Genomic DNA, 27525 nt, shown 5'->3' with positions numbered 1-27525 from the left:
ACATTTGGAATAGGATTACTGTGCCCCGTTCCTGGCGCCCTGGACATTATCCTGACGAATATAAATAGTTTAGACCCAGAGGGATTGTTAAATGCACTTGAAATCCTACATCTGTAGCCGCTGCGTTGGCCCAACTAAACTCCCTCAGATGATATTCTATACAAAGTAAGGTTTCCATATCCAGAGGTAAGCATACAGGTCTCCAAACTATAAAACATGCTGTCCACGTTGTGCACTAGAGTCTCCTGCAGCCAATATATGCAGTGGCGCCCACTTATTTAATAGGGCATGTCTCAACTCTTCCATTACACCCTTCTAGGACATAAGTAGATCATGGAGGGATCTTTAGTCTCTTCAGTGTCCTCTTCTCTTCATGTACAAAATGACTACCACCATCTGCACCGGCATGGACACCGCACCATCACCACCATCATCCTCAGAGCTGGCAGGAGAGACTGGGTTCAGCCTCCAGAGGTGGCTGCCATGTTTGCGGTTTCCTCACTATACAGTGTATATAAGCAATGATTTCTGTTAACGCCTGTAATAAGGGTCTGGGGATTTGAGATCTGAACACTTGTTTTAAGACTTGTAAGTTATTTTCTTTCTGTTGGCTTCCTTGCAGGCAGGAACAGTTACTCAGCCAGATTCGGCTGTGCCTGCAGGTGTTACGCTCTGTCCAGAAGCTGGCACGAGACTCTACCAACATGGCCCGGGAAACCTGGGAGGTTCTCCTGCTGTTTCTTCTACAAATCAATGACACACTCCTTGCTGCTCCAACTGTCTCAGGTTAGACATGGCACCCATCTTGTCACTTACCAAAGTGTAATTGTGGGCTGCATTCACTCTGTCGGTATTTAATCAGTTGTTTCTTAGTGCTATCCATATTTCTAAAAATGTGGAGACTTGCCTTCCATCTGCACAAGTTTACACGTAAGAGTTGGCAGAAATGGGCATAATTGTCTTTCAGACAATTTCTATCATGTATATGAGCAGTGCTGTCAGTGACCACATGTACTAGAACTAAAAGGCTTAAAGAAAAGGTGCCATAAAAAAAAAAAATCCAGCAATTGAAAAATGTAAAGAATTAATGTTTACATTTTCTTTAAAAAAAAATATATAATTTGTTTATAATTTAGTAAAATATGAAAAATAATTTTAAAACGTTTGGCATTTCCACTTTTAAACACTAGGGGGAGCAGCTACTGAAATTTGACAAAAATCTAGTGTACAACTAGCTCACATTACAGCACTGCAGTAATTATGGGCGGAGTCTGCTGACGTGTGTGATGTCTCCTCCCCTCCTGGGTGTTTTTCTAAGGGATAAGAGAAGATTCAGGAACCCAATGAGCAGCCATTTTGTTGGTGATTGCAAAGTTATACTGACAAGTAAACAGTCACCGAGGATGGCAGGCAGCAAGGATTCTAGGAGATATATGGTGGTGGGAGCAGGGTGACAGCAGCACAGAGTATTTCAGGAGAGCAGTGTGCAGGTCTATGGGGGGGTGCACCCTGTTTGGTGCGCGGAGCAGCCAGGGATTTACATACAACGTTGTCTTTTATACACATGGATGAACCGTCTGCTCCACAAAAATCCAGGAAGCATTTCTGTTGATTGATGGCCTGTTCTGATCCAGACATTGCATGCAGACCCCATTCCCCTCCTCAGATCCTATCCTGGCGATGTGTGAATGCGAGGTGACAGGCGCAGTCTGGGGTGACGCTGGGAAGCAGGCTGGGGGGCAATGTAGCCACATAGTAACGATAAAAATGAGACCCCTCTCTTCAGCTGCCTCACCAGCCTTCCCCTGACTACACCTAACTGGAGGTTATGCTGTCCCCTCTATTACCCCAGACCCGTGTGCAGGTGCTCAGCCAGAACCACCATAGAATGGGTCCCCTTTCTGAAGATAATACCGCCATATAGATCACACATAGTACCACCATATAGCTCACACATAATACTGTTATATAGTTCTCACATGCCACCATAGATCACACATAATGCCGCCATAGTGTTCTCACATACCACCATATGCTTCTCACGTAATACCGACATATAGATCACCCATAATGCCGCCATATAGATCTCACATAATACCGCCATATACTTTTCACACATGCCGCCATATGGATCACACATACCGCCATATAGATCACACATAATACTGCCATATACTAATCACATAATACTGTCATAGATCACACACAATACCACCATGTACAGTAGATCACACATAAAACACCATATAATTCTCACCTAGTACTGTCACATAAATCACACGTAATCCCACAATATAGTTCTCATATAATACCGTCATATAGTTTTCACATCGTTCCACAATACTGATCAAACATAATACCGCCATATAGATCACACATAATACCGTCATATAGATACTTGGCGGCATAATGTGTGATCTATATGGCAGTATTATGTAATAATATATATATATATATATATATATATATATATATATATATATATATATATATATATATATATATATATATATATATATAATTTTTTTTTGTGTGTGTGTATATATATATATATATATATATATATATATATATATATATATATATATATATATATATATAATATCGTGTAAATATATATGGTCTTTATGGGAGTATTGTGTGATTAATATATATGGCGGCATTATACGTGATCCATATGGTATTGTGCTGGTCTAGGGAGGTCACAGATGTATGGTGGAAGGAGCAGGGTGACGGGAGCACAGAGTATTTCAGGAGAGCAGTGTACTGGTCTATTTGGGGGGGAGTGTGCTCACACTCACAACTGTATACTTAGCCTTAACTGGCTATTAAAATGGGGGACACCCCCCAAAAAAAGACGTGGGGGCCCCCTATAATTAATAACGAGCAAATGCTATGCAGACAGCTGCTGGCTGATATTAATAGCCTAGGAAGGGGCCATGGATATTGTCCCCCCAGGCTAGAAATATCAGCGCTCAGCCACCTATTAGATGCGCCTTTTCTGGCGCTTTGCCTGGTAATTTCCACTTGTCCTGTAGCGGTAGCAAGTGGGGTTCATATTTGTGGGGTTGATGTCACCTTTATATTGTCCGGTGACATCGAGCCCACGGCTTAGTAATGGAGAGGCGTCTATGAGGTGCCCATCCATTACTAATCCTATAGTTGTATTGTAAATAAAGACACAGCCAGCATAAAGTCCTTTATTAATCTTAATTAAACCATACTTACCGAACGCATAATCCTCGATTCCCTCGTCTCCTACAGCAAAAATAATAAACCACAATGGGGAAAGACGTGGGGGGGGGAGGAGTGCATAGGAGGGAGAGCGACCCATGGAGAGACATGCAGGGGGAGAGGAGTGCATAGGAGGGAGGGCGACCCATGGAGAGACATGCAGGGGGAGAGGAGTGCATAGGAGGGAGAGCGACCCATGGAGAGACATGCAGGGGGAGAGGAGTGCATAGGAGGGAGAGCGACCCATGGAGAGACATGCAGGGGGAGAGGAGTGCATAGGAGGGAGAGCGACCCATGGAGAGACATGCAGGGGGGAGAGCGACCCATGGAGAGACATGCAGGGAGGAGAGGAATGCATAGGAGGGAGAGCGAACCATGGAGAGACATGCAGGGGGGAGAGGAGTGCATAGGAGGGAGAGCAACCCATTGGTAGAGCGGAGTGCATAGGAGAGGATTAGATACTGACTGCTGAGCCGTGTATCTAATCCTATACTGTGTGATACTGTGCTGAGCGGTGTATCTAATCCTATACTGTGCTGAACTGTGTATCTAATCCTATCTTGTGTGATACTGTACACAGGACAGGATTAGAAACACAGGACTGGATTAGAAACACAGGACTGGATTAGATACACAGCTCAGCAGTCAGTGTCATAGGATTAGCTACACAGGACAGGATTGGCTACACAGGACAGGATTGGCTACACAGGACAGGATTGGCTACACAGGACAGGATTGGCTACACAGGACAGGATTGGCTACACAGGACAGGATTGGCTACACAGGACAGGATTGGCTACACAGGACAGGATTGGCTACACAGGACAGGATTGGCTACACAGGACAGGATTGGCTACACAGGACAGGATTGGCTACACAGGACAGGATTGGCTACACAGGACAGGATTGGCTACACAGGACAGGATTGGCTACACAGGACAGGATTGGCTACACAGGACAGGATTGGCTACACAGGACAGGATTGGCTACACAGGACAGGATTGGCTACACAGGACAGGATTGGCTACACAGGACAGGATTGGCTACACAGGACAGGATTGGCTACACAGGACAGGATTGGCTACACAGGACAGGATTGGCTACACAGGACAGGATTGGCTACACAGGACAGGATTGGCAGTGGTAGATGCATAAGAAAAAAAAAAACCTGTACTTACCTTCCCTCCTCTCCCAGGAAGTGCTGCATCCTGTTCAGGGCAGAGCAGTGTGACGATCTCCCTGCTGTGCTCTGAACAGGTCGGCAGTGATTGCAGCCTGTACTGTAATACTAAGTACAGGCTGCAATCACCGCTCCTCGCTGCAGATATTTACCCCGGACCCTCGCTTCCTAGCAGCAGCTTCTCCCTGGTAGCTCCTGCCATCGCACACACTGAGCTGTGGGTGCGATGACAGAGGAAAATAAAGCAACAAAATGGCCACGATCTCCTCCCACAGCTGTGACCTTGCAGCCCAGTGGGCGTGCCCAGGTCACAGCTAAGAAGCAGGAGAAGCAGCCTCAATGTAAGCGATGTGGTCAGAGTCCGACCGTTAGCTCTTATGCCCATGGCTGCTGTAAGTGAGGTGTGCAAGTGTCGTGTCCAGACACTTGCGCCCCCACTAACTAAAATGGCAGCCTCCAGTGGCAAAAATAAAAGTAAGTAAATAAAAAACTATGAATGTAGTTAATTTAATTTTGTATTAAAAATAATTGATTATATAATCAATAATTATTAATACAAAAACTAAAATCACGGCACCTTCCCTTTTAAAGTGCTTGTCCACTACTTGAACATTTTCTCATTCCTCATGTTTTGAGCCCGTTAATATAAAAACATGTATACTCTCCTCCCGTGCTGACGCTGTTCTAGCGGTGTTCAATTTACCACTGCTGTTAGACAGCCGCAGCACATGCAGGGCTTGCCTGTTTGTTAGTTGCCTTATTAAGTTGATGTTATATATGGGCCTCTGGGGGCGTGACTTGTGGGATGTACTGGGGGCGTGGCTCATTGGATGCTCTGGGGCGTGGCTTGTGAAATGCTCTGGGGCGTGGCTCGTGGAATTCTCTGAGGACGCGGCTCGTGGGATGCTCTAAGGTCGCGTCTCGTGGAATGATCTGGGGGTGCGACTCGTGGGATGCTCTGGGGGCGTGACTCACGGGTTGTTCTGGCGACGTGTCTGGCGTGATGCTCTGGCGGCGTGACTTTAGGCTGATCTTCATTACCCTGTGAGCCACTTCCCTTTGGAACAAGCCATAAAATTGTCTCTAAATAATAATAAAGAAAAAAAACATGACATGTTCATTTTGTGTTAAAAAAAAATAAAAATTGCATACTCAGCAGAGCAGCCGAAAAAAAACAAAAACAAAAGCAAGCCACTTTTGACCCGATTAAAGGCCTCTCTTTTTTTTTTTTTTTTTTTTTTTTTTTTGGGACCCATCATATAGAAAACACTATTAACCTGCAAATATTAGGTTAATCGGCAGATCACTAGGGTTCTGAACCTGCTGCTGGGAGGAAATGAACTTTATTCCTCCAGCAGCCTTGTGCCTTCAGTCACAGGGGTGGGCCGGCGCAGCTTCATTCACCGCTCAGTACAAGTGAGTGACAGCTGTAACTGCGCCCCCGGCACTCACTGACAGCAGCCCTTTTTTCTTTTCTATAATTGCACCTCCACCCTTGTCTTTTACAACGTCTGCACATTTATACATCACAGTAAGTACTTCCAGCAAAAAAAATGGCCACTTTTCTCTAGGTGACAGGTAATTTTTAAGCAGATTCTTACCTTTTAAAAATGTTAAAGAAATTACCAACTAATACAGACATGTATTTTCTTTTTGCTTGTTTTTTTTTTCTTCTCCTCAAAACTGTTCTCTCTTTTCTAGGAGGCATTGCAGAAAATTTGGCAGACAAGTTAATTGGAGTTCTGTTTGAAGTCTGGCTCTTAGCTTGTACTCGCTGCTTCCCAACACCACCCTACTGGAAGACCGCCAAAGAAATGGTGGCCAACTGGAGACACCATCCAGCTGTGGTAGAGCAGTGGAGTAAAGCAATCTGTGCCCTAACATCTAGGTGAGCATTTGAAGACTGTTGAGGAGAACAGAACACACAGACAACCCCTTTAAAGGGAACCTGTCACCTGAATTTGGTGGGACCGCTTTTCGGTCATATTGGAGTTTTCGGGTGTTTGATTCACCCTTTCCTTACCTGCTGGCTGCATGCTGGCCGCAATATTGCATTGAAGTTCATTCAATGACATCCTTTTTAGCTAGAACAAGTGCATCAATGCTGAAATGATGGTGACTTGTATTTGTTTTATTCAATGTATTTTTTTCATGCTTTCCTCCAGACTGTTGCGATTCACATATGGGCCTTCATTCCCCCCATTCAAAGTTCCAGAGGAAGATGCCAGCCTAATCCCCACAGAAATGGTTAATGAATGTGTGACGCAAACCTGGTTCCGCTTTCTCCACATGCTGAGGTGCGCCATCCGTTTCTTCGGTGACTATTTCCTGATAGCTGTACAGACAGATCTCATTATGAGAGGTCAATGTAAGTGTAAGAATAGGGGGAGGTCTACTGACTAGTGATGAGCAAACGTGCTCCGATATTTGTGTGCGAGGCGAGAGACTTTCATGGTTAGACAGTCGGACAGCCCCAAGACAAGCAGGCATGGGGACTATAAATATTCGCGCACGCCAAAAGCACAAGAGCGTGCTCGGATAACGCCTCATCTGTGCACATTCGCTCATCAGTACTGCTGACCCTATAAACCAGTTGTATGGCCAATACATAATGTAAAAAAAAGAAAACCTGGAAACCCTCTTGAGATTTTGTTCCAATATTCTAGCTTCTCCTCTTTCATCTCTAGTAACCCTGTGGACCTAAGTAACCCAAGTATTATCGGCACAACGCCAAAGTTTCAGGAACAGTTTCTAAATGTGAGCGGGGTGCCCACCCAGGAACTCAACCAGTACTTATGCCTCAAACAGCTGCCGCAGATCTTCTTCCGTGCCATGCGTGGGGTCAGCTGTCTGGTGGATGCCTTTCTAGGTAACGCTGCTATCTCTGCTGCTTTTCATCTTTGTTTTCATGAAACCTTAGTGTATGTTAACAATTGCGTTTGCCATAAAGTATTAGTTTCTGGTGCAATGAAAAGCCACTTCTAAAACAAACCCTAGTGTGTCTGACAGTGGACACCCCAGGCTAATGGGTCCTGGTCAGTACGCTATACAAAATACAGGTCATTGCCGTAGCCACAGTATAATCCGCTAGTCCATTGGCTGTTCGATCGTTGTTTTCTAATTAGGAAATGCTTTGTATGTAATGGTAGTAAACTCGTATGTTTCTTCTTCAGGAGTTGCAGTCTTTAAGAACATTGGGTTGGAAAGATTATCAAAATATGGTATCCAAACCTCATGAGTTACTTGTTTAGTTTGTTGCAAAACAATCTGGTATTGGTGGTTAATAACTACTGATTTGAGCTAGAAATACTAATCACCATGTGACAGAACGCTGCCCGAGCCCTACGAGTCACATTGTTTGTATCAAGACCAGGAAGATTGGTCCTACCCTCGGCATTATGAAGCATCCGTTCTGCCTTATGTGCAGAATTAGTCTGTCGTTTGCCTGAATGGATGCTTCAGGGATTTCTCAGTTACCCCACACTTTTCATTTTTCAATAATAACAATGTGGGGTAGGTTGTGTTCTTTCAGGTTCCCCACACTTTTTTAGCTCTCTGATTTCTTTTATCAGTTTCACTTGAATTAAACCTTGCTGTACCCCAAAACTTTGAATGGGATACAGATCAAGATCGAGGCTGGACCCACATATATCATACAGTGGTGGTATGTCTACAGGGTGGGCCATGTATATGGATACACCTAAGTAAAATGGGAATGGTTGGCGATATCAACTTCCTGTTTGTGGAACTTTTCAAGATGGGTGGTGGCCATTTTGAAGTCGGCCATTTTGGATTCAACTTTATTTTTTTCAATGGGAAGAGGGTCATGTGACACATCACTTATTGAGAATTTCACCAGAAAAACAATGGTGTGCTTGGTTTTAATGTAACTTTATTCTTTCATAAGTTATTTACAAGTTTCTCTGTTTACAGCCATTGACATGTCGCAGATGTTAACACGTGAGGAGCAGATAGAAATTGTGTTGATGTCTGGTGAACGCAGTACCCGGGTCATTGCAACAGATTTCAATGCAAGACCCTACACAAGAAAACTGTCACCATTCCCATGTTATTTAGGTGTATCCATATAAATGGGCCACCCAAAAAATGTTTCTTTAAATTTAGCGCACCGATCCGGCATCAGTCGAACATCCCTTCTGCGGATATTAGCTACTCACAAATGGCACCCTTACAAAATCCAGCTGCTGCAGCATCTCAACGAGGATGACCCAGATCGGTGCGCTGACTTTGCAGAATGGGCAAAACAAAAATTTGAACAGGACCCTCAGCTTACACAGAACATTATGTTCAGTGATGAGGCAACATTTTTTGTGTGGGCCATTTATATGGATACATCTAAATTACATGGGAATGGTGACAGTTTTATTGCATAGGGTGCCTTGCATTGAAATCTGCTGCAATGACCCGGGTACTGCGTTCACCAGACATCAACACAATTTCGATCCGTGTTAACCTCTGCGACATGTCAACGGCTGTAAACAAAGAGAAACTTGTGAATAGCTCATGAAAGAATAAAGATACCTTAAAACCAGGCACACCATTGTTTTTCTTCTGAAATTCTCAATCAGTCTGATGTCACATGACCCTCTTCCCATTGGAAAAAAATAGTTGGATCCAAAATGGCCGACTTCAAAATGGCCACCATGGTCACCACCCATCTTGAAAAGTTTCCCCCCCTCCCATATACTAATGTGCCACAAACAGGAAGTTGTATCACCAACCATTCTCATTTTATTTAGGTGTATCCATATGCATGGCCCACCCTGCAGATGGCCTTACTTAATAAGATGGGCATAGCCTTTTCCAGTGTGTGATAGGATGCTATTAAACCACCACTGACTTCCGCACTAAACTACTCTTACTCTGTGATTCGGCCCTGTTCGATCTCTTATATAAGTGATGCTTCGTACATTGTCCATCCATCTGACACCACAACACTCAGATGAATGGAACAAATTTCCCATTGAAGAAATCTCTACGACACATACTGCAGCGTGGGGCGTTCATCCTAGAGGGTTTGTACAGGTGTAGAAAAATGCAGTGGTTCTCTTCCAAAAACAGCACTACGCCTGTCCGTGGTTTGTGTTTGGGTAGTTGCCAGAACACATACAACCAATGGACAGGTGTAGTGCTGGTTTTCAATGAACGCAGCCATGTATTTCTAATTATTGTACAACACCTTTGGTCAAACTGTGCCCATAATTCTGACCTGTGTAGCTTCTCTCTCTGGCTATGGCTTTGTTGGCCACTGAGCGTTTTTCTTTTTCTTTTTGCTATGATCCTACCAGGAATTGACACAAACAATGATCATTTGTAGGCTGCGGTGCACTGCTGCTTTTTCGAAAGTACCTATTTTTTATAAAGGACCCCAATCTTGTAGCATGTTTTCTTTTGGGATTACACAAGCCCTAAAAAAATTTTTTTTTAAATGATCTGGTGCCTTTTGGTGACGGTGACACTTCTACCTCTATTAATCAATAAATGAAATGTCTGATTAAACTCCTATCTGTGAGGTCTCAGCTGATTTTAAAAAGTTCTTAACTAGTTCTCAGTTCAGTAGTAGTGAGGGGCAGCATGTTTATGTCCATTATGGACTCTCTAAGTAAACAGACATTGGACATAGAACAAAAGGGATCATAAACTTATAGGACCTTGCTACTCATTTTTAATGTTTTTCTTCATTTTATTTTATTTTTTTTAAAGGGTCATTGAGCCCTCCTCCTCCCTCCCAAGAAAGGCCATTTTTTTAAACATATAAAAAATAGTGAACAACCTTTTTTAAAGCTTATGTAATGTGGTACTTTAGCTTTACACAATTATATGGTATGTTTTAATGTGTGACGGTATGGGACTGATCCATGCATTTTATTGGAGGTGAATTAAAGCAGTACTGGACCTCAAAAAATGAAAACTATGCTTTGTGACTTGTAAAATTACTGTTATTCATAAATCCCACTCACACAGTGCTGAACTGAACACTGCAAATTTTGGGTGCTGGGTTTCTTATTAATGGCGCTTATATGTAATTTTCCCTTCTTGATTTTTTTTTAAAGAGATCGGTCTCTAGAGTTTACCATACAAACTGCGTACATTATGAAATAGATTGTTTAGACCTGGTGAGACTCGTGTCTATACTTTGTAAATCCATGTCAGAATTGCTGTGAAGTCCTGATCAGGGCTGTGTAGCCGGTAAGCCAAACCACTGACTCTGACTCCACAGCATTGCCTCACTACTGAGCATGTGCATAAAGTACAGCACAGATTCATCTCATCTAGGAATCCACAGCACTGTCTCACTACTGAGCATGTGCATAAAGTGCAACACAGATTCATCTCATCTAGGAATCCACAGCAGTCTCACTACTGAGCATGTGCATAAAGTACAGCACAGATTCATCTCATCTAGGAATCCACAGCACTGTCTCACTACTGAGCATGTGCATAAAGTGCAACACAGATTCATCTCATCTAGGAATCCACAGCACTAGTCACTACTGAGCATGTGCATAAAGTACATCACAGATTCATCTCCACTATGACCCCACAGCATTGGTCACTACTGAGCATGTACATAAAGTGCAGCACAGATTCATCTCCACTAGAAATCCACAGCACTGTCTCACTACTGAGCATGTGCATAAAGTGCAACACAGATTCATCTCATCTAGGAATCCACAGCATTGCGTCAATACTGAGCATGTGCATAAAGTGCTGCGCAGATTCCTCTCACCTAAAAGCCAAGATCCTTAGATCAGGAACAGAACAGACATTTAGAGGACATTTCAGGACTTTCCCAAATTCTAATGACAACATTTCCAGCACATCCTGCATTGTACTACTGCACCCAATTTATTATTTATTTTAGGAGTCGGTGCATTTTATTCTGACTCCACAGCCCCGGTCCTGATGGTAAGATGCGTATGTTGTGTCAAGCTATAGAGTGAGAGCTCATGAGTCCAAGTGTATTCAGTCTCCACCCAGCCTGACATCAAGCGGCATCTTGTGATATCTCAGCAGCAGGGAGAAGGGATACCTCGGAGTTATCATTCAGACAAGGTTGGCGTCAATTGAAATAAACTTTCATAAAGAAGTGATAAGCCATTTTGACATGAATTTTCACACAGTACACCATTCTCATCAGATTGAAGATCTATTTAATATACAAAAATGCTATAGTCAGTGCCGTTGACAGATCTGGTAAAAGAAGGAAAACCACATCTGCTCAAAAAAGTGCTTTTTGAAATATCATCTAGAAAGGAATCTGTCACTTAATCAGAGCTCAGTATAGTGTAGAGACAAGAGACCCTGATTCTAGCGATGTCCCTTACTAGGCTGCTTACTGTAGTTTTGATAAAATCACCTCTATATCAACAAGAGATTCTCATTTGAGGACTAGTAAACCTGTGGTCATGTAGTCCTCCATATTCATGAGCTCTGTATAACCCCGCCCCCACATCTGATTGACTTCTTTTTGCCAATCATTGGTGTGGACGGATCATAGAGTTCAACATTCAGAGATCTGCTGGAAATACAGCAGATAAAACTGTGATTTTATGTAAACTGCAGACTCCACTAAAGTAAGTGACACATCGCTAGAATCAGGCTCTCTGCCCCTACATCATGCTGCTCTCAGATGGGGTAGCAAAAACCTGCAAAAAGATTCCTTTTAACAGCTGCTTGTGGTGACTTTTGATTTTCTAGGTGTGGTGGCCCAGATCTTTGTGACACCACTACCAGTAATTGTAAATGTACCCCATGTGCCCTATTGTCTGAGCACCCAGAATACACTGCTTTCCCATAACTGAAAGCTACATCTTAACACTCACTAAATGTGTATAAGGCCTGATGTAACAAAGTCTGCATTACTTTACCCAGGTATTTGTACAGCTACTCAACGTTTTACTTGGCTTTTAAATGTTGTAGAAACCTGGCTTAAGTAGGAGGTTTTCTTTTAATGCCGGTGTTTCAGGTAATGACATGTTTTACCAACAATATGGAACCCCAACATTAAGCAAGTATTCCCATAATGGTAAGTGATGACAGACCAAGTGATCTGTTCTTCCTCCATGAATCCCATGGATCTAGGTATTTCCCTGATTCTTCTGGCCACAAGTACAACATGGCTCCGTTCACTTGAATGACAGGTGGCCACTGTGGAGTGAAGCCCTTCTTATCAGTGGGGATCTGAGAAGTTGCACCCACACAAATCATGATGTTCATACTTGTCTTGTATTATTGCCCTTATTACATTCCCACTGCTCTTCTGAATAGATTTTAATTTTAATAATTGCTTATTTTTTAATCATCCATATGTTTCCAGACACTGGACCTTTTTATTTTGTGCTCATTTTTATGGTCTTTAGGGGGGGTGATTTTTCTGGGGGCAAGCCTTTAGTATGGTAAAATCCATAAAAAATAGTACAAAATAAAATATTCCATATTTCTTGATCCTAATGACAGATTAAAAAAAAAATTTAAGCAGGGAGAATAAATTAAGAGCAAGATTGGTGACACATCCTCCTTTTAATATTACTATTTATTACATGTATAATTGAGATTTTCCAGTAGTGACTTTTCTCTCCCAGGCATCTCTCGACCCAGAGCTGACAGCGCTCCACCAACTCCCGTCAACAGGCTCAGCATGCCTCAGACGACAGCCAGCAACACTACCCCTCCTCACAGCCGGAGGCACCGCACTGTCACAGTGAACAAAACCACCATTAAAGCCAGTTCTGTAAGTGTTCATGTTATTGACGAGCGTAACTGCTTGTTACTCGAGTTTTCCTAGGGTACTCTGGTATGCACCGAGTATCGCGGGTGCTTGGGTGAGATGTTCGCGTTCCCGCGGCCAGTAGTTTCGCATCTGTTAGGCTACGTTCACATTTGCGTCTTTGGACGCAGCGTCGTGGATGCAATGCACGACGCACGAAAGACGCAAGTAAAACGCAGGCATTTTTGACGCATGCGTTCAACCTTTTTTTATATATATATACATAGGGTCTTTTCAGTGTCTCTATTTTTTAAGTAAAGAACGCATGCGTCGTACAACGCACAACAACGCAAGTACTTGCGTCTTCTGCGTTGCCAATACACTTCAATGGAGTTTTTGACGCATCGGCGACGCAAGTGCGACGCATGCGTTTTTTTTTTTTTTTAATTTTGGATGCAGAAAAAATGCAACATGTTGCGTTTGCCGCGCCCTGCCAGGTGCGTCGAAACGACGCATGCGTCGCGAAATACACCAAAACGCATGACAACGCATGCCTATGCATCCCCAAAAAACAAAGATCGGGATGCATGACGCATTCGTTGTTTTGCGGCGACGACGCTGCGTCCAAAGACGCGAATGTGAACGTAGCCTTAGACAGCCACAAAACATGAGGGGATTGTCCGTGTTTGTCAGGCATTCCGGCAGGGATGCGAACAACTCGCTCAAGCACCCGTGATACTCTGCATACTCCAATAATGAGCACTTGCACTCATCACTAGTAATGTTATCTATGTGAGTCATCCTGGTCCATGTTTCTACTTCAAGTATATTTAAGTCATGTGTAATCCCAGACCTAACATGCAGCTTCCCGTTGTATGATCTGAAAGGTATCGGGGTAGTGCTCACTGTGAATCCACTAAATAGAAGTATAAAGTTGGTCAGTACATCTGATAAATTTATTATATTTGCAGTAACTTCTTTCAAAAGGGTACTGATAATTTGTCCTTTGCCTGGTGTCGGTGAATATGTCTGTGTCATAGAGGGAAATTAAGATCCCTAAGACATTTCCAGGGAAGGGACATGCCCCCCGTCCCCTTCACATTGAGCATATGTGGAAGAGTGAAAACTACCTATAATTGAGAACTGACACCCCAGCCTTCCTTTTGAAATGAGATTTAATTATTGCTGTGGAGAGAGAAACTAATTAAACCTTTGAAGCAGAGACCTCCTGCCTTGGTCAGGTAATTAAACAGGATATCTGCTGGGGAAAGCACAGTAAGCTGTGAGATCTGTTTGCACGGGGGAGGAGTAGTTCTTTGTGCCAGTATACACCCACCGACTGGCGCAAAGCTCGTACATTTTAGCTTCAGTAGGAGGCAGACCTGGATCTGATCCCAGATCCATCTTTTCCTTTTCAGGTCACCTTTTGTGTTTTTTTAATCTTTTCCCTTTTTCTTCCAGGTTTTTCCTTCTATGGGGTGACAGGGTGTCTTTTCTCACCCTGTTTTCCCCACAATAGTGCGACTGGGAGAGCGGTGTTGTCGTGTCACCCACATTGCACATCATTCTCGGACCCGCAAGGCAGGACCTAATTCCCTGTCACCTCACTATGCTTCATGGTGATTCCCGGTCGCTTGCACTTGACTACCACACTTAGAAGGGCAGATCAAGGACTATGTCCAGTACGTTGGCCACGCTCCAGCTCAACTCGCCTACTGACATCAGTGCTCCGAACGCCTTCCACGGTGATTCGCATGCACCTGACCATCACACTCAGAAAGGCAGATCAAGTACTATGTCCAGTACGCTGGACACACTCCAGCTCTTCGTCCAGCACTCCGGGCCCCTCTTGATCCTCCAGGATGTCCTAGTTATCCCATGCCGCCTCTTCTGAGGTCGCTGTGGAGTCCGACCCTGATTTTGCAGTTAGCCTCCGATTTAGAAGGGGACCAGAACTCCAAAACTACAGGATACAGTTGACAATTTTCATATTGTCTGTTAACCAGACCTTTAATATTAGGAACGATGAGGTCTTCCCCAGGACATCTCCGTCTCGTTCGAGAAGGAAAGACATTACAAACATCCAGAGAAACCTTTCCCCGGTAGGAAATATCTGGATATTTACCTCGGTAGAACTGCTAGCCCAATGTATTTATTCAGCAACACCTTCTGATGCCTAACTGACATTGCAGAACAGATCGCGCACGTTGACAAATATTTTTGGACAGCGTCTTTGGTTGCCGCCAGTTCCACCAATATCGTTGCCATACAGAGGTTTTTTCCTTAGGCTGAGGGCTTGGAATCTTGATCCATCTTCTAAGAAGTACCTTACCTATCTCCCTTTAAAGGGTTTTTAGGCTGTTTTAGGTGCAGTTGGTCCAGAGAGTCTCAAACGATACTGGCGGTAAGGGCACTTTCCTTCCTCAGCCTAGCCCAAAACACCCCTTCACCAGGAGGCGCTCTCTAGTTTCGTTTCTTTCACCCTCTTCTTTCTTCTGGGACCTTTTCTCACCAGGACCTTTCTTCCGCCCACAGGAATAGGAGAAGGCTGTCCTGCAAGCCAGCTTCTCGTTGGCGTCCAAAACGTCGATTCTCAAAGTCCTCATGGTCTCTTTCCAACAGTTTTATTCTCTAAATGATCGATCACTCCCACCTGGGATTCTCTGTTTTTTTTCCCTCTCTTTTTGGGATGCTTGGTTGTTGGTGGCCAACGATGTCTAGGTCAGAGAGATTGTTACCTCAAGTCACAAGATCGAGTTTTCTTACCCACCTGACAGACGTTCTTTTCCAGTCCTGTCCACCAAGGTACTCAGGCTCAGGTCACAGGCTTCTCCAAGCTATTTCCTTTTGACATGGGTAATTGTGCCTGTTCCCTCTCATGAACACTTTTTATTCCAGCCAGAATCTTCAGTCTTCTCTGGATACTATCTTCCCTTCTCGGCAGCGTCCCATTCGGCGACCGCTCTGGGTGTGACAGTCTCTGGCATGGGGGACCCTCTTCCGTCCTACTCGGAAAATCGTTTCCTTACTATCCGCTGGACGCCACGTTCCAGGCACATTCTGGGAGAAGACAATTGGGCCGCTGTCTTCCTGATTCATCAGGGTCTCTCCCCAGGCAAGTGGTCTCTCATCACCACAGTCTTCTAAGTGATCGGTCAGTGATGAGGCACCCCAGCCATCAATATGACGGCCTCTTGGACAAATCACAAGGTGTCTTGTTTCGTAGCCTGATCCCGCAAACCTCTAGCCATCAGGTACGACGCTATGGTCATTCTGTAGTCTCAGTCTCAACTGTCTTCTCCTCTTCCACTAATTGCGACAGTCATATAGGAAATCGAGGCAGAGGGGGTTCCGGTAATTCCAGTTTGGCCTAGAAGGACATGGTACGCGGAGTTATTATACCTCTTCGTGGTCGTTCTCTGGAGGCTTACAGACCATTCAAGACCTACTCACAGGACCCTCCCTTCCGTCATAGTACTCTGTCTCTGAATTTAATGGCATGGCTACTTAGGCTGCCAATTCTGATGGAGGCCAGGATCTTTCTCCCCAGGTTATTCAGATCAGGATACATCAAAAACACCCGCATCTTCATGGTTTTTCCTGTAGATATTAGAAGGCCTTCCGTTTCTTCTATTGTCTGACCTTTATTCCGGTCTCACCCTCAGTACTCTTAAGAGTCGGGTCTCCACGCTTTCAGTTCTTTCCAGTGTAATCTCGCCTCTGGTCCCCAGTTCAAGAACTTCCTTCAGGGCGTCGCTCGCCTGGCGCCCCTATAACGTCTCCCGGTAGAGTCGTGGGATCTTGATGTTCTACTAGGCGTTCCTCAGTAACCTTCTTTCAAACCTATTCAGGATATTATATTCTCCTTCCTTTCATGGAAGGTTGCCCCACATCCACATCCATCAGGAGAGTCTCTGATCTGGCAGCACTTTCTTGCCACTCCCTGTTTTCTCGTTTTTTGTTCAGACCTGTCCCTTGATCTCTGCCTAAGGTTGACATTAATGTGAGGATCATTCCACTTTATCTCTGTCTGTTTTTTCCAGCCCATCCCTGGAGAAGTCTCTTCTCAATCTGGATTTGGTTAGAGCCCTCGTTTCCATCTTTCAAGAATCGTTCTTTTTGACATTCTGACTTCTTTTTCATCATTTCTGAGGGTCGTCATATGGGGCTCCGTGCTGCCAATTCAACAATCGCCCATTGAATTCGCTCCGCAATCTGGGAGGCTTTTTATTCCATTGACTGGCATCCCCCTTAGGGTGTAAAGGCTCGTTCCACCCAGGTTGTGGGGGCTTCCTGGGCTGTTTGCCACTAGACCTCCGCTTATCAGATTGGCAAGGTGTGATCTGGTTTTCTCTGCAAACCTTTACAAGGTTCTACAGACTCATGACCATGCCAGGCCGAGGCTGGCTTGGGCAGAAAGTTGTTGCAGGCAGTGATCACCCGCCGTCCGACTTAATTCTGCTTAATTTATTTCCCGCCCTCAGGACTGCTTTGGGACGTGTCATGGTGCCTGTGTCCTCCATAGAAGCGATTAAAGAAGAGGGATTTCTCCTACGTCTCATTGGGGGACACAGGACCATGGGTGTTATGCTGCTGCCACTAGGAGGACACTAAGTAAACACAGAAAGAATAGCTCCTCCCCTGCAGTATACACCCTCCTGCTGGCTCTCAGTGAACCAGTTCTTGCTTAGTGTCTGTAGGAGGCACTTGGGTCTGCTTTCAGACCCCACTGTTTTTATTTTAGCTTTTTACTTTTTATTCTATTTTTCTTTAACGGAGCGAATGGGGGCGACGGATCCTTTCTAGGTTCCGATCTCCCCCAAACCATCAACAGGCAAGTACGTGGAGCGTCCCTCCCGTATCCTTTCCTGCAACGTTGGATGCCAGCCCTGAGCTCACCTTACGGGCGACAGTTCCTTCGCGTTCCGATCTCCCCCCTCCATAGCAGGCGACCACATGGAGTAGCCCTCCATCTACCTCTCCTGGAGCCAGGTGCATAGCCGGACATGATATATATGGCGTCCGTGCAGCCCCCCTCTGCATCACCACTGATATAGCGGATGACGCATGGCGGCAGAAGCTCTTCACCCCCTCCCTGACTATGGTGACGGTGGATTGAGCACCGGCCCACCGCATCTACCGTGTGTACACTGCGGGGGCCGAGGCGCTGGGGGATCCTGGTCCCCGGGGTATGGGAGGTTCGCACCTTAAGCCTGTGTCCGTGAGTGGTCCGTAGTGCGGCAATCCCACGAAGGAGTGCAGCTAATGTTGGTGCCAATAGCGGTTGCAGGCCGCAACCGCAGAGAAGTTAAAAAAAAAAAAAAATCCCTCAATACAGGTCGGAGGTTTGGCAGTTAGCTCCATCCACTTTTCCTGGTGCTTCTCGTTCCCTGTGATGAGCTCCCACTTCCTGGTCTCGACGGCCATCTTGGGACACCCACAGCCCTGATGCTGCAGCACTGCTCCAGCGTTTCCTATCACAGCCATCAGGACTAGCGTTTTTTCTCTGCCTACACTGCGGATCTGCCCTGGGGACTCAAGACACAGGACCTGGGTAAGCCCCAGAAGCATAGTTTAACCCTTCCCCTGCTAGTAAGCACTTTCCTCCAGGCTTTACTATGTCTCAACCAAAGCCTCACAAAAAGTCTGGGAAAACCCACACTGTATTTTTCGCTGCATGTACCTCCTATAAGGTATCATTACCCCGGGGTCACAATACTGCATTATACACAGCTTGTGAACCGGTGACGGCTCAGGAACCACCTGTTGCTGATACTGAACCCAATGAGCCTAGTCCCCCTGAGTGGGCTACCTCCCTTTCCCGGTCTATGGCATCCCTGGCAAAAGCGTTAGACTCGTTCCGAGACCCTTCCTCTAACCAGGGCACTAATACGGACGACGCTTCCGATGGTCAGAAGCCCTCGTACTCCAGGGGTCGTGCCTTGCCAAGGAGTTCTCACTCTTCCAGGAAAAGGACTCGTGCCATATCCCCAGACCATCACCGGGATTCGGGTTCTGAGAGCTCCATTTCTCGCTCCCCTTCCATTGGGGCTAGTAGAGAACCTGTTTCAGAGGACGATTCTGACACGTCCGTAGATCAGGAATATCATCACGATCAGGAAACTCTCGACTCTCTAATTGAATCAGTGAATAAGGCTTTGAGACTTGAGGAGGAACCTTTATCTAAAACGGATCATGCCGTGTCCTTTTTTTTTAATCAAATATTTTTATTAAACAGTAAGAAAAATATAAGTAGATTACATTACTGTAAACAGTACATACATATGTTCTGCATTTTCAATAAACTTTTTAATCCCAAACCAGCTTCCCTCCCCTCCCCTCCCCCCCATCCCCGGAGACCCAAGAAGAACCACTCCGATCCTCCCAAACGTCTATCCTTAACCAAGAACAAGAAGGTGTCATGTCAATACTGCTCCCACGGGGGCAGAGTACCCAAAAAACTAGAAAACAATCTCCAGATCACGCCGACTTGAGCCAAGGATTCCACAACTTGTTGAAAAGGTCCATCTTGTTTCTTTTAGAATAAATGCTCTTCTCCAATGCCACGATATAGTCCACTTGTGTCATGAAATCTCTTCTCGTTGGTGGCTCTACCCTTATCCAAAACTTAGCGATCAACTTTCGAGCAATAAACAGCAATCTTGCAATGACTGTTTTGTACGAGTTATCAGTTACAATCTCCTCTACGTAACCCAATATGCATACCAAAGGATCCCGTGGTATCGAACATTTGTATGTTAGTCCCACTTTATTTAGCACCACGATCCAAAACGAGGATAACCTGGGGCACTGCCACATCATATGGAGGATACCCGCCTCGGACTGCGAGCACCTAGGGCATTCGGAGTTAGGTCTTAGACCAGCTTTATACAACATGTCCGGCGTTCTATAAGCCCTATGAATGACCAACAGCTGTGACAGCCTCCCAGGCTCACTCATCGAGATCCTGGGCACGTATTCCAATATTGAGTCCCACTGATCGCCGTCAATCACCCCCAGGTCTGCCTCCCACTTTGCTCTAGCTCTGATAGGGTGCCCCTCTAAAAAGGAAAATAGAAGAAATTCATATATTCCTGAGATCACCCCCTTCGTGCCTTCCCCTATGAGGATAAAATCTAGCATTAGATCCACCTGGATCTCCATAGGCCCCTTCTTACATTGTGCCCGATATGCATGAGAGATGCGGTTGTATTGGTACAATTCAGAGCTTGGCAGCTGAAATTCCTCCTGTAGTGTTTCAAAATTCTTAATTCTACCTTGGTGCAAAACTTGGCTTATCCGAGAAATTCCCGCTCCCTTCCAAACATGGAATCCCTCCATCTGTCTAAACTCCTGCAAGAGACAATTATTCCATATGGGCGAAAACCTAGTAAGTGCCCTCACACCCCTAATTCCTTTAACTTTGTCCCAAACCTTATGGATGAGCCTAACAGTGCAAAATTTAGTCCCCTTCTCTCGGAAATGCCCACCCTCCAAACCCTCAACTATTACCCTTGACCCAATCAGTTTCCTCAGACTGCAGGGTGTCCGCTCCCAACCCGATTCCACACCCCATCCCCTAAAATGCTGACATTGTGAAGCCAAAAAATATAACCATGGGTTGGGCAGTGCCACTCCCCCCTCCGTCTTTGGTCTTTGTAGGATTTCCTGTTTAAATCTAGGACTTTTCCCTCCCCAAATCAGCTCGCCAAATAGAGATCTAATCCTCCGAGATCTATATCCATATAGGGGAGTTGTGCAGCACGTAGAGAAGTTGCGGCATCACAATCATCTTTATTAGATTTATTCTACCAATGACCGATAAGTGTAACTTTTTCCACGCCTGAACCTTAATACGTATCTTCCGCAATAGTGGCGCCAAATTTAGTTCCTCAAAACTCGTCAGAGGCAACGCAATCTGAATCCCCAAATATTTAAATTTATCCACCAACCTCAACTTTGCATGAGATTCCCTCATAGCACTATTCTCATAATCCCCATCCACTAACATCATATTGGACTTTTCCCAATTGATTCTCAGGCCAGAGTAGCTCCCAAATTCTTCAATAATGGCCTCCGCCCCTGTCAGGGACTCCCCCGAATCCTCCAAGAAGAGCAAAATATCATCTGCGTATAACGCTACCTTCTCTTCCGAATCCCCGTACATAAATCCCCTCACCTCCCGGGAACCTCTAATTTTTGCAGCAAGGGGTTCCACCGCCAGGGCAAAAAGCAGTGGGGACAAAGGACAGCCCTGTCTAGTCCCCCTAGACAAAGAGAAAGTCTCAGAGAGGACGCCATTCACCCTTACCTTTGCCACCGGGGAAGAATACAGCAGCCGCACCCATGAGATGAACCTAGGTCCAAACCCCAAACGTTCCAACACTGTCCACAGATAACTCCACTCCACACAGTCAAAGGCTTTGTGGGCGTCCAAAGATGCCACAACCCGTTTGCCAGCATTATCTGAAGGGATTTGTAAATTTAAGAACAACCTTCTCAGGTTGATTGCCGTTGACTTGTTAGGCATGAAGCCTGACTGGTCAGGGTGCACCAATTTGTCTATCACCCTACTCAACCTATTTGCCAAGGCTTTTGCCAAAATCTTAATATCGGCAGTCAATAGTGAAATTGGTCTATAGGATTCTGGCATCAGTGGATCTTTATCAGCCTTAGGGATAACCACCACTATAGCCTCTCTCATCGACAAAGGCAACTCCCCTCTTTCCAGCGAGCTATTGTACACCCCCACCAGCCTGGCCAACAGAGTTTCTTTCAAGGTCTTATAAACCTCAGCTGGAATGCCGTCCGCTCCCGGGGCCTTACCCCCCGCAACACCTGCCAAAGCCACCCCCAATTCCTCCTCCCCAATCGGTTCCTCCAATAATTCACACTCCTCTCTACTCAACCGGGGCATATCAATTTCTTCCAAGTACCTCTCCATATCCTCGGATCCCTTCTCCACACTGGACGTATATAATTTTCCATAAAATTTCCTGAACACTTCCAGGATCTGCTCCCCCTGAGTAACCAACGTTCCCTCCTCCGTCTTAATAGAGTAAACATGTGAAGAGTCTCTTTGCGCGGATGCCACTACCGAGAGCAAGTGCCCCACTTTCTCCCCCTCCGAGTAGAAAGTTTCTCTCTGGAAGGCCCTCAACCTCTCCGCCTTTTTCAAAAATAACTGATCGACCTCCCGCTGAGCTGCCCTCATACGACTCTGAGATTCCCCGGTACGATGTTCCCCCAATGCCGCCTCTGCTGCTTTCAACTCCTCTAAAACGCCCTGATCCCGCTCTTTGGTCCTTGTCTTATGTCTTGAGATATCCCTAAACAAAATTCCCCTTAAATAAGCTTTCATGGTGTCCCACACTACATGGCATTCCGCGCTCCCTTCATTAATTTTGAAAAATTCCTCTATCTCTACTCCCACCTTTGCCATGTCCAAAATTTGTAGCCAGACTGGGTGAATTTTCCAACCCGCCCTCCTCAAACCAACCTGACCTGACAACTTTAGAGAGACCCGAACTGGGCTATGGTCTGATAAAATCCTGGGATTATATTCCACCCCGTTTAACAGTTCGTTCATCCTATCGTTACCCAAGGCAACATCAATTCTTGACATCGAGCCGTATGTAGTCGAGTAACAGGAATAGGAATATGTATTGGCATTGCGGACCCTCCATAAATCAATCCAACCAATTTCTCTGAGATAGTTACCAAAGGGAGTGTCATTACCGTCCCTGCGCTGTGATGCGTGGTTACTCTTGTCCCAGTGGTCATTTGCTATATTGTTTACATCACCCACCACCAGAAGGGGGATCCCATCCCAACCTCTTATAGCCTCCAATATGTCCTGGATCTTCCTTCCAGAGTATGGCGGAGGTATATACAATGATACTATGCACATTAAACAGTCAAAGATTTTACACACTAGCAAAACGTATTGACCATCCGTATCAATTTTAACCTCAACTTCCTCAAATGGGGTATTAGTGTGAATTAAGACTGATACTCCCCTCGCGTAACTAGAGAACGTCGAATGATACGCCTTGCGCACCCACCGTTTCTGTAATATATCAACTTTTTCCTCCACTAGGTGGGTTTCTTGCAGGCAGATCACCGAGGGCCTCTGTTTCAGAAGATACTGAAATATTGCCGCGCGCTTAGTGGCGTCCGCTAACCCCCTAACATTCCAGCTTATAATATTAACGTCCCCTCCCATTTTCTAGAGAAAAAACAATGAGTTAGAGCAGTCTCCTTCAGGTCTCCCCCGACACCCCCCCACCCCCTCCCATCCCCCTTTCCCAACTTCCCCATCTAAAACTCAATAGAATTCAACTAGTACAAACTTTCTTTCTCTGTATGAGAACTGAGAGCTCTTGATACAACCTAGAACTGAGCCCCTTGCAGTCCATCTCTCCCCCTCCCACCGCTATCAACATGAAATATTCTTTGCGCCGCCGAGCACACTATTTCAAACTTTTGGGTGCATTCTGTAAGACAAGTTCAAAAATCACCATCAGGGGGTATAAACAAATGAGTGATGAAGTCTCAGCGTCAGTCTCATCGGCTCCGATCCACGCCAATTTTCTTAGTATTGGTATCTAGCCAGTGCATAGCATCCTCCGGGTTCTGGAAAAAATGAACACGGTCCAGCGCCACCACCCTGAGCTTAGCCGGGTATAACATCGAATATTTTAGGTCCAGGTCTCGGAGCCGCCTCTTGACCTCGCCGAACCTCATTCTCAGTTTCTGCACCGATGCCGAGTAGTCCGGATAAATGGAGATCCGATTTCCATCTATGCTCAGTCCGTCACTGATCCTGGCCTTCCTTAGTAGGGTTTCCCGGTCCCGATAGTCCAAGATTTTTGCCAGCAGAGCTCGAGGGGGGGATCCAGGCGGCAGGGGCCGGGTGGGGACTCTATGGGCCCTTTCCACGGAAAAGTGGTTGGTAAGGTCTGCTCCTCCCACCGAGTTTTTGAGCCATGCCTCAATGTATTCCGTAGGATTATTCCCCTCCACCTTCTCCGGCACCCCAATTATTCTTAGATTGTTCCTACGGGAACGATTTTCCAGGTCATCTGTTTTAAATTCCAGTTCTGCAATGCGCTGAATGTATCTCTTTTCTCTTTTCAACAGTTCATTTGTCTGATCTTCCACACTGCCCACACGCTCCTCCACCACCTCCACTCTTTTCTCCACTTTACGCATAGCAGAATTAAGGGACTTCATTTCAACTGTTAAATCGTCTACCCTTAGGTTCAGCGCAGCCAGGGCAGATTTGCAGTGTATAACGACTGAGACAATGTCCTGCAGTGTAGGTTCCCCCCCGTTTGATTGCTGCGCACCCTCAGAGTCCTTAGCCTGCACTGGACTGGCGGTGGGTGACATGTTAGTTGTCTCTTGCATCTCCTGCCTCTTCCCTGGAGAAAGCCGCTCCTCCACCACACTGAGGGTGTCATCCCCTCCTCTCTCCTGTCTCTGCGGGACTTCCTCCTCATCTGGCCCCTCAGGGCCCAGCAGCAGGGCACCCCCCTCCTCTGTCCGAGCAAACCGCTCCAGCCGGGCGATTACCTCAAGCCTCCGGCGGTATGCGGTGCTGGCTCTGGCCGCCTCCTCCTCTGCCACGGCGCCATCTTGGATTTTCGCGCCAGCCGCGGGCGCTGACTGTCTCTTGCGCGGCATTACCGCTCTTCTCCTTTCGCTGCCTCCGGCACTCTCCTCCGTGCCCAGGGGTCCTGCGGAGCAACTTCGCCCGGTTTTCGGCGCTCGGCGGCGCCTTCAAGGGTGAGGATTTAGGAGCGGTGCGGGGAGAGAGATCCGTCGCACGTCCGCTCACATCGCTCGCTAGGCCACGCCCCCCATGCCGTGTCCTTTTAAGAGGACCAAACAAGCTCAGAGTGTTTGCCACTCATCCCGAATTTAAGCAAATTGTTGAATCTCACAGGATCCGTCCAGATAAACGATTCACAGGGCAGAAGCCCATGGAGTCCAAATATCCCTTTGCCCAGGATCTAAGAAAAGATTGGTCACAATCTCCCCCAGTAGATCCTCCGGTATCGCGCCTGGCTACGAAATCTGTTTTATCCTCCTCGAAGGGCGCCTCTATTAAAAATCCAACCGATCGTCAGATCGACAATATGGTGTGTTCTGCTTTTGAAGCCTCGGCGGCTGCACTCTTTCCGTCTTTTGCCGCTACGTGGGTGGCTAAGGCTATGACCCACTGGGCTGAGGTCTTGTCTTCAGCAGTACTGGATACCAATCTTCCCCCCCGAGATAGCAGACCTCGCTACTCAGATAGCCAGAGCTGGAGATTTTGTAAGATTTTGTAGTGACCGCGTCCCTGGATGCCCCTGACTGCGCTTCTCAAGCAGCAGCCAATGCCATCACCATCCGGAGGTCCTTATGGCTCAGGGACTGGCGTGCTTATTCTACTTCTAAAAAGTCATTGACTTCTCTCCCATATCAGAGCGGTCGCCTTTTTGGCGAAAAGCTCGACCAGTTAATTTCTGACGCCACTGGAGGTAAGAGTAAATTTCTTCCTCAACAGAGACCCTCTCGGCCCTTTCGGAACCCGCAACCACAGGCTCGGTCCCAAATTTTTTTTTTTCGTTACAACTCAAACTGGTCCTCTACTTCCAAATCTCCCTGTCCCGGCCGAGCACAATGTGGAGACAGAGGTTCACAGACCTCTTTTAAGCCTTCCCCTTCATGGTCAGGTAGGCCAAGACAGCCGGGATCCAGAGGCGCCAGAGCGGGCAGACCTTCCACACAATGACTCACTGCAGTATCCGGGGGACACCCTCAAGGTAGGCGGCCGCCTGCTTTTCTTCAGTGCCGCGTGGCTCTCAGTCGTTCACGACGAGTGGGTCCACGATCTAGTGTCCTCCGGATACAAGATAGATCTCTTATCTCGTCCTCTAAACCGTTTTTTCCTGTCTTCTCCTCCCAGGGAAAAAGCATCAGAGTTCTTCAAAGCTATAAGCTCTCTGAGAAAAGACGGAGTTATTGTCCCGGTCCCTCAAAACGAAAGGTTTCAAGGTTTTTATTCAAACCTCTTCATTGTTCCAAAGAAGGACGGTACAGTACGGCCCATACTGGACCTAAAACTCCTGAACAAGTTCGTCAGGGTGCGACAGTTCCGGATAGAATCGCTTCATTCTGTCATCGCCTCCATGGGAAAAGGCGAGTTCCTGGCATCTATAGACATCCAGGACGCATACCTCCACATTCCTATTTTACCTTCTCACCAAAGGTTTCTTAGCTTCACGGTTCAGGAAGATCACTTCCAATTCGTTGCTCTGCCCTTCAGCCTCCAGGGTATTCACCAAGGTCATGGCGGCTGCTGTGGCCATACTCCACACCCGAGGTGTGGTGGCGCTTCCGTACTTAGACGATATCCTCATCAAAGGCCCCTCTTTCCGCTCCTGCAAGGAAGCCGTGGCCATCACAATAGATACCTTTTCTCGCCTGGGTTGGAAGATAAACTTCAAAAAATCTTCACCAGTACCGCCTCAGCGAATTTCCTTTCTAGGAATGATACTCGACTCGTCCCGGGGGTTGGTTCTTCTTCCCCCGGAAAAGATCTGTCTTACAGCAAGAAGCTCAGAAACTCTCTCAGCCTCGCTCTCACTCTCTGCGCTTCAGTATGAGAGTCCTCGGCAGGATGGTAGCAGCTATGGAGGCGGTTCCATTTGCCCAACTACACCTCCGTCCCCTACAGCATGCCCTTCTGGCTGTTTGGGACAGGAACCCGTTCTCCCTAGACCGTCGGTTCCTCCTTCCCCAGCGAGTCAAACAGTGTCTCAGGTGGTGGACATTGAAATCCTCCCTGAATCAAGGGAAGTCTTTTCTTCCACTACACTGGCTGGTTGTGACGACAGACGCCAGTCTTCTAGGCTGGGGAGCGGTGTCCCTTCATCACACTGCTCAGGGCCACTGGTCCCCTCAGGAATCACGCCTTCCAGTCAACATCTTTGAAATCCGGGCGATCAGGCTGGCACTTCTCCAGTTCCATCCCTTCCTAGCAGGTCGCCCAATCAGGATTCTGTCCGACAAAGCCACTGCAGTGGCATACATCAACTGCCAAGGAGGAACCCACAGCAGGGCGGCCATGACAGAGGTAGGCCATATTCTCCGATGGGCCGAAGAAAACCATTCAATGATCTCTGCGGTTCACATCCCGGGAGTGGACAATTGGGAGGCAGACTTCCTCAGTCGGCAATGCCACGACTCCGGGGAGTGGTCTCTCCATCTGGAGATCTTCCTCCAGATCTGCTGTCGCTGGGGAACCCCGGACGTGGATCTGATGGCCTCACGGCTGAACTCCAAGGTTCCCAACTTCATGGCTCGGTCCCACGATCCAGCAGCCATCGGG

At 46.4% G+C, this 27525-nt stretch overlaps 1 protein-coding gene across 4 annotated transcripts in view; it reads left to right on the top strand.

The window, feature by feature from the left end:
- RALGAPB (Ral GTPase activating protein non-catalytic subunit beta) overlaps positions 1 to 27525 on the top strand; it is a 119564-nt gene that overhangs the window by 27880 nt on the left and 64159 nt on the right. For 2 of the 4 annotated variants that reach the window (XM_069751937.1, XM_069751938.1), the window contains exons 4-9: positions 623 to 786; positions 6116 to 6302; positions 6580 to 6711; positions 7102 to 7283; positions 7588 to 7635; positions 13021 to 13169. In XM_069751937.1, coding sequence (XP_069608038.1) covers positions 623 to 786; positions 6116 to 6302; positions 6580 to 6711; positions 7102 to 7283; positions 7588 to 7635; positions 13021 to 13169 — 862 coding nt within the window. The remainder of the gene's footprint in view (positions 1 to 622; positions 787 to 6115; positions 6303 to 6579; positions 6712 to 7101; positions 7284 to 7587; positions 7636 to 13020; positions 13170 to 27525) is intronic. The other 2 variants (XM_069751939.1, XM_069751940.1) reach the window with 1 other exon arrangement.

Source organism: Ranitomeya imitator, chromosome 2 (assembly GCF_032444005.1).
Source record: "Ranitomeya imitator isolate aRanImi1 chromosome 2, aRanImi1.pri, whole genome shotgun sequence".
In the NCBI taxonomy this organism is placed as follows: Eukaryota; Metazoa; Chordata; class Amphibia; order Anura; family Dendrobatidae; genus Ranitomeya; species Ranitomeya imitator.
The sequence above is the reverse complement of the archived record's forward strand: the minus strand, read 5'-3'. Positions and strand labels throughout refer to the sequence as shown.